The 16,355-nt window shown below is 41.2% G+C and overlaps 1 protein-coding gene across 2 annotated transcripts in view; it reads left to right on the forward strand.

Annotated features, from left to right (window-relative positions):
• The window catches only part of Ndufaf2 (NADH:ubiquinone oxidoreductase complex assembly factor 2), a 106,215-nt gene extending 90,310 nt beyond the window's left edge, over positions 1–15,905 (forward strand). For both annotated transcript variants that reach the window (XM_040729134.1, XM_040729133.1), the window contains exon 4: positions 15,585–15,905. In XM_040729134.1, coding sequence (XP_040585068.1) covers positions 15,585–15,833 — 249 coding nt within the window. In that variant the 3' untranslated portion in view covers positions 15,834–15,905. The remainder of the gene's footprint in view (positions 1–15,584) is intronic.
• The last annotated feature ends 450 nt before the right edge of the window (positions 15,906–16,355 follow it).

The raw sequence follows: 16,355 nt of genomic DNA on the forward strand, positions 1-16,355 counted from the left end.
GGGTTGACATTCATTTTGTAAGGTGTGGTAGTGTGTGTGTGTGTGTGTGTGTGTGTGTGTGTGTGTGTGTGTGTGTGTGTGCAAGCACGCTAGTGTATAAGAGTCATTTCTGATGGAAAATAAAATAGTGCTTTTTTGTTTAAAACATGGCATCATTCTAGATATTTGTCCAGTTTATCTTTTTGTTAAAATATGTTTATTTCACTTGTACTCAAGGAGCAAAAATGCATTTAGGTTTTTAAATTTTGCTTTTTCATCTATAATGTATAAAATTCTTGATATATACCAACAAAATACAGGGTTTTCTGAATTGTGCAATTGGATATAAGGTGAAATGTTCAGAAGGAAAATGAAATTCTGATGACAGGCCCTGTCTTCCTCCCAACTATTTCTAGCTTTTCTATAATTATGTATTTTGACAGTCTTTTTCAGACAGGTAGAAGGTATGTTTTTGAGAGGACTGATAAGCACATGGTTTCAGTAATTGTCTCTCCCACAAAATTAGACTAATTGTATTATCAGCTCTCACCAAATTACATGGCAATTTGTCATAAAAACATTTATTAGTGTTTGTCTAAAATAGTCTCCCTAATGATGTCTTCTTAACAAAATGAGTTCTGCATTTTCATCACCAGTTGGATGTTTTTACCACATTTATACTTTATAGTCATTTGAATGCAATAATTTTTTAAACCTGTGACATTATCACACTAGAGTAATACTTGTTAACAAAATTCATTTGTGTATTGGCAAAATATTTGCAGGTAATAAGTTCAGTGATATATTGAGTAGTAGCATGGATTTACCTAAGGAAACATTATCATTGCCTCTAAAAAAGCAAGGCTATTCAAACTAAAGGCTTTCTGATACCAGGTGTTACTTATAAGTATTAGAAAGTTTTTCAAATAAGAGCTTTGATAATTCCTGCCACATTTGTAAGCTATCTAGTATACAAGGAAAAGAATAAGATAGGAACTTTTTTTTAACATTGGGTGGGGCACTCCTGGCCAACAGTGAGGGTGTGGAAGGCAGAGGACAAGTTACAAAAATCAATTTCCTTCTATCTATCCTGTGAGTCCTAGGGATGAAGGTTCTGTTTCCCAGACTCTCTGGCACTGGGACTGTATGCTGGCACTCCCCTGATTCATGTCTAAAATCCATATGTGACTGGGTTACCTCATTCAGGATTGTTTCTTCTAGTGCCATCCATTTGCCTGCAAATTTCAAGATTCCATTGTTTTTTTCCACTGAATAGTACTGCATTGTGTAAATATACCACATTTTCTCTATCCACTCTTCAGCTGAGGGGCAGCTAGGTTGCTTCCAGGTTCTGGCTGTTACAAAGGTGAACACTCCTTCACTGCTGGTGGGAGTGTGGATTCCTACAGCCACTTTGGAAATCAGTATGGAGATTCCTCAGGAAAATGGGAATCGGTCTACCACAAGACCCAGAAATTCCACTCTTAGGCATATATCCAAAAGCTGCACATTCATACAACAGAAAGATACTCTTAAGAAAAATCTGGAAGGTCTCTTACAGCCTGACAGTCAAAGCCTTTTAGTTCCAGCATGAAAATATGGAAGTAACCCAGCTACTATGAAATGAGCTCCTGCCTAGCAAGTGGTAACGAATGTCTCCTGTTCTAATCCTATCCTGTCCTGGTTACTAATTATATTCAGGAACTGAACATCACTATTGCTGAAGTTTATACTTAAGTACTTTAAGGAAATGTCTCTTGCCTTTAAATATGGGAATGATTGTCAATGCAGAGTGTTTGGCAGTAGAAACTCAGTTACAATTTCCTAGCGGTTCCTAGTTTTTGAGCGCTCTGACATCACATTCCTCCTTTTATTCTAAAGTTGTTGGGTGGCATATATTCATTTTCAGAGGTAAACCAATACATTTTGCAGCCATCAGGTTTCTTGACATATTACGACATAATGCTCTCTTGTATATCCTGGAAGCCACATTACAAGTTATTAAACCAGACCAGTTGCTTTACCATGGTATTCAATCAAGCCCAAATGCAGAGTCCCTGAATATTCTAGGCCTGACAGTGCCAGAACGTGCTTGTATTGGTGGAAAAGTAAGATTTATTTCTTCCTTCTGAATACCTTTTTAAGGGAAAGGTTAATCCAACTGCCTTTGAGAATATTGTCCAAGAGAAAACCAGTATTAAGCTCACAGAAAGGAGAAGCTAAAATTTGCTTAACAAATACCTTGTGAGTATCTGTTGTGGCTAAATGTTGACAGACAGGGTGATTGTTGCCAGATATAACCCTGGCAGCATCAGGGTCATCATGGAGCTTGTACTTTTACTGTGTGCCCAAAATGGGTTACGGCAAATGTGAAAAGGACTCTGAGACAGCAGCAAAAGCTTAAGTAAAACCACAGAGAGCTGTCTTCATGAGGGGCAAAGTTCAGGAAAGCTACTTTGGAGAGGGAGCCAGGCTGAGAATTGAGGATTAAAAATGGACCATTCAGGATGTGGAGACATCTGACACCAAAACCACACACCAAAGGTGAGAGTGGTTCAGCAGTCTAAAGCATTTCTGGTTTTCTGTACTTAAAGTTGAAATCCTAATACAGAAAAGAGGTAAACCAAATGCATAGGCAAGGAACACTTTTTTTCATCGACAATGCTGTGGGGAAACACCCACTCTCACTCGCCATACGGACAGATGTAAGCTAGTGCTAAATACAAGTTTTGCAAATACCAAAAAACTTTCTGATCTCGAAGTTCCAGTCCTAAGAAGGTATGCCAGGGTGTGAATGGCAAGCAAGCTAAGATTTATACAAAGATGTAGTATTTGTCAAATACGAAGTATTCCAAACATCCACCCACAAAGAGTTGAGTGAACATACCACATTCCTCTACACAATGGTATGTTAGCTACTAAGTAACCAGTGAGAAGAATACTGTGCTCCTAACTGGGGACACATGTAGATATCTGAAAACTATTAAATCAAAAGTTATGAGGCAGTATGCATTGTTTATGTTTTATTTATATTGACAATTGTGTTTATAAATAAGATACCCTGTATTCATTTTGCAATGTATAAAGGCCACAAAGGGAAAGTATGTAGTGATATACTCCAGGCTTTTTAGCAAAAGAAATGAAAGTGTAAGAGATTTGTTTTCTACTCCATGAATTTGTTTGTTTAGATTCCTGTATTTGTTTTTGTAGAGAAAGCACATTCTGAAGGAGGTAGTGGTCCTAAAAAGTGTTCGTTTACTCATTTGCAAGCACTGACTTCCTGTTTTATGTTTCTAGGCTGGTTGATTAAATCAGGACACAGCAACAGCACTCATGGGCCTCCGTACAGTCCCTAGCTGTAGTTTCTGCATGTAGTTTGTCTCTTCCTACTAGAGTCTAAGGCTTTTAAGAACAGGTCCTGTGGTCTGGACCCTGTTGCATCTGTAAGATCTAGAGCGGTCCCTGGCTCAGAGTGCACTCTGGGTTTTGAAGGACACATGTGCTGGGCCCTCCTTGGCCTTTGTCTCTTCTCCTTTGTTCTGATTTCCCAGTGGTTTTTTTTTTTTTTTTCCCAGTATTGTTGATGTTGTTGTTTTAACGAGTAGGGCACATGTTGACCTGGCAGAGGATGGCTTTGTGGAATCAATTCTCTTCTACCTTATGTAGGTTCCAGGGATAGGACTTGAGTCACCAGACTTGTGTGACAAGTCTTACCCATGAGCCACCTACTTCCCCAGCTCCCCGTGGACCATTCTGATTCCCTCCCACAACTCCCATGAGAACTCTCACCTGACTTTGTAATTTCATCTTCTAGTCTCCATCAATGGATCATCAGGGACATTATCCCTGAGTCTCCTTTGCCCTGGCACCAACCCTTAAAGCCCAGCTCCACTGATAACCCATCTGAGCTGACACTTGGTGCCTGACCTTCAGAGGTCACTGTGTCCTAATATGCTAGCTGCTTCAATTTCTCTGAGGAGAAGTGCCGCCACTGTGGTTCCTTCTGCTCTCCCTTCATCCCTCCCACAGTACCATTTCCGTTAGTTTCATCAGATACTGCCCTTCAGAGAATTCCACTTCCCTCCTGTAGAGGTGCTTCAGGGAGCTCCAGCTGCCTGGCTGCCAACTGTAGTCACCTTGCCCAGAGTGGGGGCCACTGTTAGTATCTGTAGTGTTCACCTGCCTCTCTGCTGCACTTCTGGGTAGTCACAGATCGCTGTCTCTGACCCCTGCCTCTGTCCTCGCCATTACATAGTCTATCTTCTTATTCCTCTCTTCTCCAGTCCTAGAAGGAGGGAAATGCTTTGTCTGTCTGGGGAGTTGGATATGGGTAGTGGGTGGGTGCTCTGAGTTCCACTTTAAATGATTAAGAATCACTTATGCATGCCTACTACCACTCGCTGCCTCTTTGGGAAACATCAATGGGTTTTCTGAGCTGTCAGGTTCCTGTTGTCATGTTCCCGTTGGTCTCAGGCGCTAGGGATGGATATTGTGATCTGTCATATTTGTGTTGTTATTGCAGATGTGCTATTCTGGGTAAATTACTCAGTGTGCACTAGGTACAGAATATAACCATCATTATATTCTGTTTCTCTGGAGGAGGTGAAGTATTTGGGGGTCTAAAAAGTTGGCTGATTATTAAACTTTGTTATTTTAACCTAATGTAGGAACTCTGTATATGCGTGATGATATATTCAAAGCCAAATACTTAATGATTGACAAGTGAAGAGTACACAAAGATAGATTTTTCTCCCCAATTTCAAAAGCATCATCTTTACCACATTTATTTTTAAAAACTGATATATATTCCTAAGAGTATAAATATCTTTTTCAGGTTTTCAGAAATGTTTGGCATTTTTGTCATTAGGAAGAAAAGGCCTGTGAATTATTTAGAATCATAATTTAATTAACGGTGAAATAAATTTATTCTTAATTGTTAGCTCTTGGGTTTGCACGTGTAATACAATGCAGCATGCAGAGCCAAATTCATTCATTCACCGAGTACACGCTGACTACATCTTACTTGCTAGGCCCTGTTCTAGGCCCTGTGTATGAGGGACAAAAGGGAAGAGAGCCAAGGAGGGCTGACAGAAACTTACTGCCTTATGGCCACCAACTGCATATGCATTTATTTACCTTCTGCCTTGGCAGTCCAACTCTAGAAATCTACTCAGTTATCAGACAAAAGCAAAGGTGTAGCCACACAAGGAGGTTCCCAGAGACTAAAAGACGGTAAAATGTAGCAATATGAAGCTAGTGCCATGATCCTTTCAAATCAATAAAGTAACAAAAAATTGATTATATATGAATGCAAATGATAGATGAAGGATGGGTTGTGGTGATATATTATGATTTATTAAAGCTTGCCTGAGGGTACAGAAAGCAAAGCCAACCACATTAATTAGCTATAGAAGCCAGGCAGTGGTGGTACACATCTTTAATCCCACCACTAGGGAGGCAGGTAGAGGTAGATGGATCTCTGTTTTTCAAGGCCACAGAGCTATGCTAATTGATCCAGTCCTAAAGAGAAACAGCTCACACAAAGATGATCTCAGCACTTGGGATCACATGCCTTTAATCCCAGCACTAGGGAGGGTTAGGATCTCATGTGGAGATTCATTCTCCGGCCACAGTGAAGAGAGGCAGCAATCTGAGGCTTGGTGGAGGGCTCATGGAGACAGGATCAGCCCTTTCAGCCTGAGGTAGAGGTAAGAGCTACTGGCTTAGCTGCTTTGATTTTTCTGATCTTCTGCTTGAAGCTTGAACCCCAATATCTGACTCTGGGTCGTGTGTGTGTGTGTGTGTGTGTGTGTGTGTGTGTGTGTGTGTGTGTGTGTGTGTGTATAGAGCAGCGGTGGAACACAGATGTCATTGGTTGTGCCATTTTGCATACTATGAAACAATTATTACATGCTTAGCAAGGGGTACTCTCTGTAGGTTGTTGGTCTTCCCTCAGCCACAAGGCTCAGATAGCCATGTGAATGACCAGAAGAAAAGCCTTCTAGGCAGAAAGGGTCCCAGTGAAATGTGTTTGAGGAACACAGGAGAAGCCAGTGGGGCTGGAGCATACACAGTGACTGCAGGAGAAGACAGCAGTCAGGTCACCTGACCCTTGTGGAGGGAGGTTGGTTGTTCAGTGCAGGCCTGAGATGGAGTTGCAGTAGAAAGTGTCTATTGGGTATCCTTGTGAAAGAAAGAAGGAAATATCAGAGGACAAAGGGCCAAGCCAAACACTGATGGAGGCCCAGCCAAGCTTTGGCCAGCTCAGTGGAGTTAGTTCTTAGACTGGTTGTACTACCCGTCTGGTCACTGGTGCCTGGCTCTGTGTCCCTGCCTGTCTCAGTCTCTGGAGTAGCAAGGTAGCACTCTGCTACTGGCACACATGCTAGCACTGTAGGCAGATATAAGTTGCCATGTCACAGTCCCCGTGCAGCCGAGAAGGATCTCATGAGTGTTCTATATCTGCCACATGCTGATCTGATGTAACCTTTAATGGCCCATGAAAGGGTTGTTAGCAGAAACTGACATGAAAAGCTACCCTCTGTTTGCCATGTGAGCATTACATCATAGAGGCCCAAGGAGACCTGTTAGGGGGTGCCTGTTGTCCAGGCAAGAAATGCTGCTGGCAAGAGAGATGGAGAGAAATGTAGAGTTCAAGAAGCGGTTTGAAGAGCTGGTGAGATTTAGTGCTGGTAGATATAGAGAGGAATAGCTTTGTAAACGCCCCCGATGATGTCAGGGCAGCTAAGTTATCCACTGCTGACTGACGCACTGCTGCCTGCCATCCTCAAAACTCCCACCTACTCCTCCACCCCCTCTCCTGTACTCTTCCTACCTCCTACCTCCACCACCTCTTCATCTGAACCTGCCCTCTTGTATGCATTTGATCGTGACAGCTCCTATTCCAAGAGTGATAGTCAACTCTCAGTGCTGTCTGCGTGCTGTGGGTTGTTGCCTTGGAGCTGGTCTGTAGTTGAGCAAGTGAGGACAGGGAAGGGGCCCATTGAAACAAGACAAAGCTGCCAGGCATCAGGGAACAGTGGAGATGGGCAGAGCTGCACCAGTCCCAGCTGTCTGCCGAGCCTTGATTGGCTTGTGAAGAATTGTACCAGGCAGTGGCTGGTGGAAGCAGATACCTACCTACTTCAAGTATAGGCTAGTTGTGTGACCTCAAGCTAGCCCTCTGAACTTCTGTGGTCTTTGGTATGTTTAAGCGAAACTGTCTCTTAGACACCCACATCTAATGGGCTATGTAGTTTGACTTAAGACTATGGGTCATAGGGAGCAGTCAGGGCTGAAGGCATAAATTTGAGGTTGTTCAGCACACAGAGATGGTATTTAAACTTGCAACATGAGAAACAATTATCCATGGAGAGAGTACAGAAAAGAGACTTGTGCCTGAGCCCTGCAACACTTGAGACCAAACGTGTTTGGAGGTTTGGCCTCAAAGGAGCTGACAGTTGGTAAAAGAGCCTGGATGCTTTACAGGCATTTCATTTGGTGTGGCTAATATAACGCACGCAAACTCTCTGTCTCTCTCTGTCTCTCTGTCTCTGTCTGTCTGTCTGTCTCTCTTTCTGTGTGTCTCTCTCTTTCTGTGTGTCTGTCTGTCTCTCGTCTCTGTCTGTCTGTCTGTCTCTCTCTCTGTCTGTCTCTCTCTGTCTGTCTGTCTGTCTGTCTCTCTTTCTGTGTGTCTCTCTCTGTCTCTGTCTGTCTCTCTGTCTGTCTGTCTGTCTCTCTCTGTCTGTCTGTCTGTCTGTCTCTCTTTCTGTGTCTCTGTCTCTGTCTGTCTGTCTCTGTCTCTCTCTGTCTGTCTGTCTGTCTGTCTCTCTCTCTCTCTGTCTCTCTCTCTCACACACACACACACACACACACACACCCCTCTTTTTCTTCTCACTCTGTAGCTCAGGGTGGCCTTGAGGAGTGGCATGTGTGCTCTTCTCTTCACGGCCTACGGCACGCTCTGCGATCAGTCTTTAGAAACGGGGATGGTTCTGTTGCCTTCCCTCCCCGTGCTTCACAGCCAAGTGCATGCGCACAGCTGCACAACAACCCGTCTCCTCCACCTCACTACCACCGTGTGCTTTCTGACCTCGTGACTTCCTGCTTGCTTTTCTGTGGTAGCACCCTGTCTCTTTCTTTCTCTTTCTAGTTTGTCCACCCCACCTCCCTTGCCTTTCAGTCATTTGCACAATTACCGTAGTCATATTTTTAAAAGAGAAGTGAACATGGAAATCTTGTATTTATGATTAAACAAAGAGAAATATAGTGTATCCCATTAAACATTAATTGCAAATAAACAATGAATTTTAAGTATAAGTTTGCCCCATGCCGTATTTAGGGCATAAATACTAGGAAGTTGTTTATTTGAAATTCAAATTTACATAAAAATCTGTATTTTCTCTGGAATCCTGTTCTTGCTTCAAAGCCTAAAATGTTTCACTAATGGCTGCAGATTAAAACCTTAGTGTCGGCCGGGCGGTGGTGGCGCACGCCTTTAATCCCAGCACTCGGGAGGCAGAGGCAGGCGGATCTCTGTGAGTTCAAGGCCTGGCTGGACCGATAGCCTCCAAAACAATACAGAGAAACCCTGTCTCGTAAAAACAAAAAAAAAAAACAAAAAAAAAAAAAAAGCCTTAGTGTCCTGAGACTGTTCTGAGTCCTGTGTCCTCTGCGAATGCACTTCGAGTGTTGTGAACTCACCGCTGCCTTCCTCCTCAGCTCTGAACACGTGCACGCCTCTTCCACAGTGTCTACTTCCCCTAGTTCTCTGATCAGTATCTGGATTTCTGGATTGGCTAAGACTCAAACATCATCTAAGAAATCATTTCTAACCTCCTAGTCCTCTCAGTGGGGTTAATATTCAGGAGACTAGTTTTTCTTCTGCATTTCCCAAACATCCTATTCCTAATAGCGTTATGGATCTTATTATAATTTAATACATTTGTACTTATCTTTCTCCCCAAGATTGATAATTCTTTGGGCACAGGGTAAAAAAAAAAAATGTATCCTTTGCCAGGAATGGTGGTGCACACCTTTAATCCAGCACTCAGGCAGCCGGATCTCTGTGAATTCAAGACCAGTCTGGCTACAGAGCGAGTTCCAGGACAGCCAGGGCTACACAGAGAAACCCTGTCTCGAAAAACAAAACAAAATGAATTGTATCCTTAACTCTACTCTGTGGCATATAGTGGGCTCTTCTTAATGTGTGAATGAACCAATGAATGAGAAAAGAGAACCCTTAGGCATTAGCCACATGGTGGCCATTGGTGTTTACACAGCTTTTCCGGGTCTTGACACCTTGCTAAATCAGAATTATAGTAAGGTATCAAGCGTTTGATGTGTAAGCGCTCAGTCTTTATTTACTGAATGCATAGGTGAGTAGAAAATGCAGAGTGAGTAAGTGTACCTTTAGCTGCAGTCTGTTGTCCCTGCATTGAATCTTACAACCTGTGACTGTAGGTTTTTGTTCCCCTCGGACAGCCTTCTTACAGCCTAACCTGTGACCCTGACTGCCTCACTTGCCCAGCTCTCCTCTCTCAACACAGAACCCTTCCTCCCTCTCTCCAGCAACTGGTGCCTGACTCAGGGACTGTTAGCAGCAGCTCACTGAGGGCGCCTTCTCCTTTCTCCCTGGCTTTGCTTCTGCCAATCACTGCCCCTCTCAGAAGAAAAGCCATGGAGTCCCAACATTTCCCTTTCTTCCAAGGATTATAGCCTTCCCCCTTTCACATAAGAGAGCAACGTTTTCTTTGTCTCCTCCCAGAGTAGTTCAATTAAAGAGAACTAAAGCTAAGTAACTTTAATTATTTACTATTAATGTTTAACTACTAAGTTTCTTTTTCTATTAAATAATGGTGTCTTTATGCTTAGAGGTTTTATTTATATGGGGAAGTTCATTTCTTTTATTAAAGGAAATACCACCACAAAACTATTAATGACTTGAGTTCTTTTTAGTGACATTTCAAGATTTAATTATTAATCTGGCTCAAGTTCAAAGACAGAAAACTCAGTGCCAGAAATTCCTAACCAGCAAGGGATATAAACAAACCTTACAATTGTCCCCTCAAATAACAAAACCAGTGAGATCAACTTCTTGTAATTAGAGATGTTTTGGGGGAATGCAGAAGGAGAGTTCAAGAAAGCATGTCAAAACAACAAAACTCAGTATACATTTTCATTGCTGTAATTGATCAGAAGATGTTTGCAATGGATTTGAAAGTGAATAAATTAACTGTGACATTGATTTGGCAGAGGCACACGAGCAATTGGCAAGAACACATAGCAGCTTCTGCTGGAGCATAGCTCCCTTGACTGTAACCCTCTTCTAGTAGATGTCTTTGCAGCCCAATGCTAGCTACTCACCTGAGCTTACTTATTATTTACCCTTTTGGTTCATCCTACCATCTGGGCAAGACCAACTGATCTTTGATTAATGTATTCTGGAGAACCTATATACCTCCTCCTTTCTTTTCCACGCTGAGAAGGGGTGAACTAATAACTCATTGTTTCATCCTGACTGTAATTAAACAACTGAACAGCATTTTCAAGCTTAGACTTCAATACGGTATCTGATGGGACTGACTTTTTCTCAGCATGTTACAAAATGGATCTAAGCCTGGCGGTGGTGGCTCACACCTTTAATCCCAGCACTCGGGAGGCAGAGGCAGGCTGGTCTCTGTGAGTTCAAGGCTTACAAGAGCTAGTTCCAGGACAGGCTCCAAAGCTACAAGAGCTAGTTCCAGGACAGGCTCCAAAGCTACACAGAGAAACCCTGCCTTGAAAAACAAAAACAAAGTTGATCTCAAAAAGAATTTCCCAGGGGTGTGGGATATAGCAAGGTGGTAGTGGTCAAGGCCATGAATTCAGTCCCAACCTCCACACCAGTGTGCATATTCAGCTTCGAAAGTTCCCAATGTAGAAACGTTGGTATAGTCTCTATGGCGTATTAATAGTGTAATATCCTCACATCCTGTGGCTGTCTGTAATAAAGGATTCAGAAACATACTTCTGGCCAGATTTCATGTTAAATCTGTTGATTAAATCCTTTTGTAATTATCTTTATTTAACTCAAAGGAAATACATTCATATGCTAAAATTTTTAATATAATTTTAGACAAAAAGTTATCCCTCAACATGTATAGTTTAAATTAGGAAAGAAACTAATGAAATTGGTAAGATTAAGTTTATCCTCCCTCTAGCATATGTCTGGTAAGAGATTAAAATATGTATAAATTTCAGAGCGTGTACTTCGTGATACAAATATCTTAGAATGTATAGCACCAATAACCGTTAAATGCATTACAGTTTTAATTGGTAATGTTTTATAAATTCCCATTTTCTGTATGTAGTATAATTTGAACTTCATGAAATGAGTCAGTTTTGTTCCTATAAAAAATGTAAAAGGAACCTGGTGGTATACCTGAATATGACTCCCAAGTATTCCTTATTCATAAAATAAGACACTTTAACAGTAAATTGTTATTAAGTTTATTTAACCTTGTATTTTTATTTTTGGCATGTTTTTTGAACTTACATATGAATGTAGGATATACTTAGAATTTTCAAGTTCTGGTAGGTACATATTCTGACATGAATTATAGGAGTCTTTAACCTGAATCAGCTTTACTTTTTTTTTCTGATAAGATTTCTAGCAATTTCAAAGCAAACTTAGTAACAGCCTATTAATAGATTGATCATTAGCCTGTCTTGCCACTATTCCTGTCCCTGTGAAAATGGCTGAGAGTGTAACTTAGTGACATAGTGCATCTTCAAGACCCTCGTTCAGTTCCAAGCTCCCTCCCCGCAAAATGATAAAAGTGATTTTGAATTCTGTTATCATAGAACCTTTTAAATTTTACATGAGTATCATATCATCAGTATCACATACATGTACATAAAGCTTTACAGAAAAACTCCATGATAGAATAATTCTTGGTTGCTTAGTATGAATATTTTAAAAATAAAAATTGTGCTGGGGGTTGATATCTAGAATAATATCATGGAGACAAATATTTATTTTAATGTCCATATATCACACAAAATTAAACGAAATTAATGACATGTCTTGAATTAATAATGAGCTTCTTCTAACCTGAACACTCTGTGTTTCCCTTTCCTTGTTACTAGGTATACTGGTAACAATACCCTAAAATGTTCTTGTATGAATACTTAGACCTGCACTTAAATACTCAGGTCCTCTTAGTGTAGACTCGGAATTATTCATGTGCACACGTTTTCTAGATGTGCTCTGAGACAGAGGAACTTGAAGTAGAACTCTGGATGATCTTTAGGACTTGCTCAGCTATTTCTTAGCCCTTCCCTATCCCCAGAAGCCATCAAGTCATTGAAGCCTTCATGACAGCTTCATCAGAGAGTGCGCCTCAGCTCTCTCCCGTCTCTCTGATTCTAGAGTTCTGTTCCACGGCCTTGGTTTCCTTTCTCTCTCATGATGCATTACGTGAGGAACTTTATTCTTCCATTTGTTTTACCTCCCACTAACAGTTTAAATTCCTGTTTGTTTTATTTAAGATTTCCTACAGCAGTAACTGTAGGATAGAGCTGATTTCCTCAACATTGCGGAAAATGCCTCTCTACTAGAATTTCACATGGAAGACTGATAGAAGTGAGATAACTATCCTGATTATATCGTGCCTAATGTCTGTGCCTGAGCTATATGTCAGCATATTAGTGGAGTGCATATTTAAGCCTTTAAAAAAACTTTAAAAGCTTTTTGGCATTATGATTCATGTATCAATTTACAACATTGAGTATAGCTACCCAAAGGACTCTTAGCAAAGTAATGGCATTACAAAGGACTTGAACACCTTTGGGGAGCCTGAGGTCACATTAATGAATCATACCAGGAAAATAGCCATTGTATCTCTAAGTGGTGAGCATTTTGAAGGCGTTCAGGTTGTTTCCTTTTGCTTTTGTATCTCATCCTCCTCAATGACATTTAATGCTCTAATTTTGGCATATAAAGCAGTCTATAAATTCAAACAATAGGAACCCCTGATGGATCTGTCTGTTTTCACCAAAATAAGACTCCATAAGCAAACCTAAACTACTGACTGTAGCTGAAAAATGTCCACTGCCTATCCAAATGAGCATTATCACAAGATACTGGTCACTCATAAACACATTTAAGGAACAACTTGGCATACAGATTTTGACTGAGTTCATTCTGTCTCCATTGTCAGCATAGTTCTTCCTTGAGGTTAGTATTCTTCAGCCTCTTGCATTCCAGGCTGTGCTTACCCTGAGTGAACTAGGTCCGCAGAGCTTGAGGATTTGCTGTGGTAGGGACACAGTCATTGGACAGTGCTCTGATGGTCTTTAGATTCTTGGGGATCGCTAGCCTAAGTGGGGGTGAAGGGGGATGGGGAGTAAACCCCACCCTCAGTGCTTCAAGCAGCAGCTCCCTGGAGCTGCTCTCTCCAGACCCCGCCCAAAAATAGCCTGCTAAGGGTCAGCTCCTCCCACAGGTCTGCCCAAGACCTAACCACCAGACTCCACATGCTCTTCCTCCTGCAGTCACCCAGAAGTTGCTTTGCTTTGCTTTGCTCTATTCATTAAACCTGGTTTTATTAATTCCATTTGATTTGGCTTTTTTTTTATCAGCAAAGGAGCCCAATAACTGGGGATCCAGTTCTTATCACTATCCATTCTTCATTTCAGATTCTATTAGCTTGGAATACCGTTTTCCAAACTCTCGGTTTGTGTTTTGCTTTACTAATGAAATGAGATAAATTTCATACAGACAACAGATTGTTGTGCCTTAGTTTTTTGTTTTGTCTTTAATCCACTCAGCCACCCCATGTCCTTTAAGTGAAACCTTTACACTCAGGGCTATTAAAAGGTATTGTTGGCTAGTTTCTGTCACCTTGTTTTTCATCTGGTCTAAGTAACCTGTGTCCACTTCTTCCTCCCTTGTTTATCTTACAGGTTTGTCTACAAAATTAATCTTTTGAGCCTGCTGCTCTGTTGCATTTATTCTTATAACTGTGCTTATCTCGCTTACTTTCCTATCTGTGGGACTGATTTCTTTATGTGTTTTCCAAAATGCTGGCTTCCTGGTCATGACTTTTCTTTTAAATGTACGCTTATCTCTATTTTCCAACTGATTCTGAAGGGTCTCCATAGTAAACCATAACCAGATGCTCTCCCTTTTGGGTACAGATCTTTGCTCACCCAGCCAGTGCAACAGGGTGTCCCAAGGAACCCTGAATTATAGTTGTTCCATGTCTTCTGACCCCCAGAGTAACTTAGACCCTAACAACTGACCCCTTCTCCTTTCTCCAGATGACTCCCTGTTATAGTGCTTATGTGGTGGATTTCTTTGAAAGCTAATTTGCCACAGAGTGGGTCACTTTCAGACTAAATCCCTATGCTGGATTTAAATTTGTAAGAATCCTGTGTTTCCCTGTAACTACAACTGCTGGTCTTTGGTATTTGGGGAAGCTGTCTACACTCTCCCAGTTTAATTGACACTTTCCTTTCCAGGGAGCTAGGTTTGAAATGTGGGTGCTTCATACCTTTCTGGTTCTCTGCCCTCTAGCTTTCCAGTTGTCTTTCTTACCCTGTTTCCCTTGTCATTGACTAGTTATGTGAACGATGCTTATCCTGCCTTCTTACCCCACAGGGGTAAGGATTAAAAGCTAAAGGATTTAATTGCCTTTTCTGGGTGATATATGTAACGATGCTCTTAAATGTGACAGTCTTGTATTTAGTGAACACAATAAAAGATTCATTGTAATTTTTAGTATAGATCCTAGTCAGGGCAAAGCTGCAGAACTCACTGCAAATTGAACTGATTTGAAGAAGCATTTCCAGTAGTAAAGTGCCTCTTTGTAGCTAGTGTCTATCTAGGACATGTGAATGCTGCTCCTGTCCCCCTTCACTAGACCACTCTAGGAACTAGAGGTAGGTAGGTGTCTTAGTTAGGTTTCTATTGCTGTGAAAAGACACTATGACCACAGCACCTCTCATAAAGGGAAACATTTACTTGGGTAGCTCGCTTACAGTTCAGAGATTTAGTCCATTATCTTCATGGAAGGAAGCATGCAGGCAGACAAGGTGCTGGAGATATAGTAAGGAAGTCCTACATCTGGACTCATGGGCGACAGAAAATGGTACGAGCCCTCAAAGCCCACCCCCACAGTAACACACTTCCTCTAACAAGGCCATACCTATTGCAACAAAGCCACACCTCTAATAGTGCCACTCCCTATGTGCTTATAGGGACCAGTTACATTCAAACTACCAAAGTCGGGCTTGGATGTGGCACTATAGAAGGGGAATTTAACATTCACATGTTAATTCCCAGGACACAAGAGTTGCAGGCTGGAGTAGCATTCTAGGATACTCCCACACATCTTTCTCTTCAGTGAAGATGTTGAGTCTTATTTTTGGGGGAGTGATTCAGATTCTTATGTAACATTTGTTTCACTTTTTAAGTAGTAAACATTTTTCTATTTTGTAACATAAAACATAGGATATTTCAGCACTGGTATGTAATCAAAAGCCTTCCCAGTCTTAACCTATACATGTAATGCAGTATTTTTTAATATTTTGATTTACTTTGTTCCCATTATTATGTGCAGGAAATACTAAAGAATGAAAAATACAGAGAAGAAATTAAAATAAAAAGCAAAGATTTTTATGAAAAAGACAAACTGAGTAAAGAAACCAGCGAGGAACTCTTGCCTGCACCTGCTGCAACTCAGATTAAAGGACATGCCTCTGCTCCATACTTTGGAAAGGAAGAACCCTCAGCGGCTCCCACCAGCACTGGGAAAACTTTTCAGCCAGGATCCTGGATGCCAGAAGCTGGCAAAAGACAGAGTCAATGAGTGCACTACAGTAAAGTCGTTTCATCTATGTGGACATGGCTATTAACAAATAAAACAATGGGTAAAAGTTGATCACTTTGTATTTCCTGAATATGCACCCTATATTCCATAAAGCTTGAGTTATTATTATGTATAATGTGACATTGTACATACAGAAGCCTAAATATTTTTCAATTTGAATTCTACACTTGATTTACTAATCATTTCCTTCCTTGGGTTACACTGCTGCAAGTGCCATGCCACTGTGAATACTTGGTACATGTAAGGTTCTCGGGCTCAAGGAACCACCACAGATAACATGAGGACAACAGTGGGTGTTCACAGCTGCTAAAAAGGGACATGGAGGTAGGATTCGAATTTCAAAAAGAAAACTTGGGAGAACATGTGACTCAAAGAAAATTTAGTACTAGGTTTGCTGGTAGATGACTTAGGAACAGTCATTTGAATCTCCTACATAGTAAGATAGACTTTTGGCCTGATTAGCATGTACCTTGGGGTTCTGTTTTTAGAGACAGGGTCTCA

The sequence above is a fragment of the Mesocricetus auratus genome, unplaced genomic scaffold, assembly GCF_017639785.1.
Source record: "Mesocricetus auratus isolate SY011 unplaced genomic scaffold, BCM_Maur_2.0 Super-Scaffold_100020, whole genome shotgun sequence".
NCBI lineage: Eukaryota > Metazoa > Chordata > Mammalia > Rodentia > Cricetidae > Mesocricetus > Mesocricetus auratus.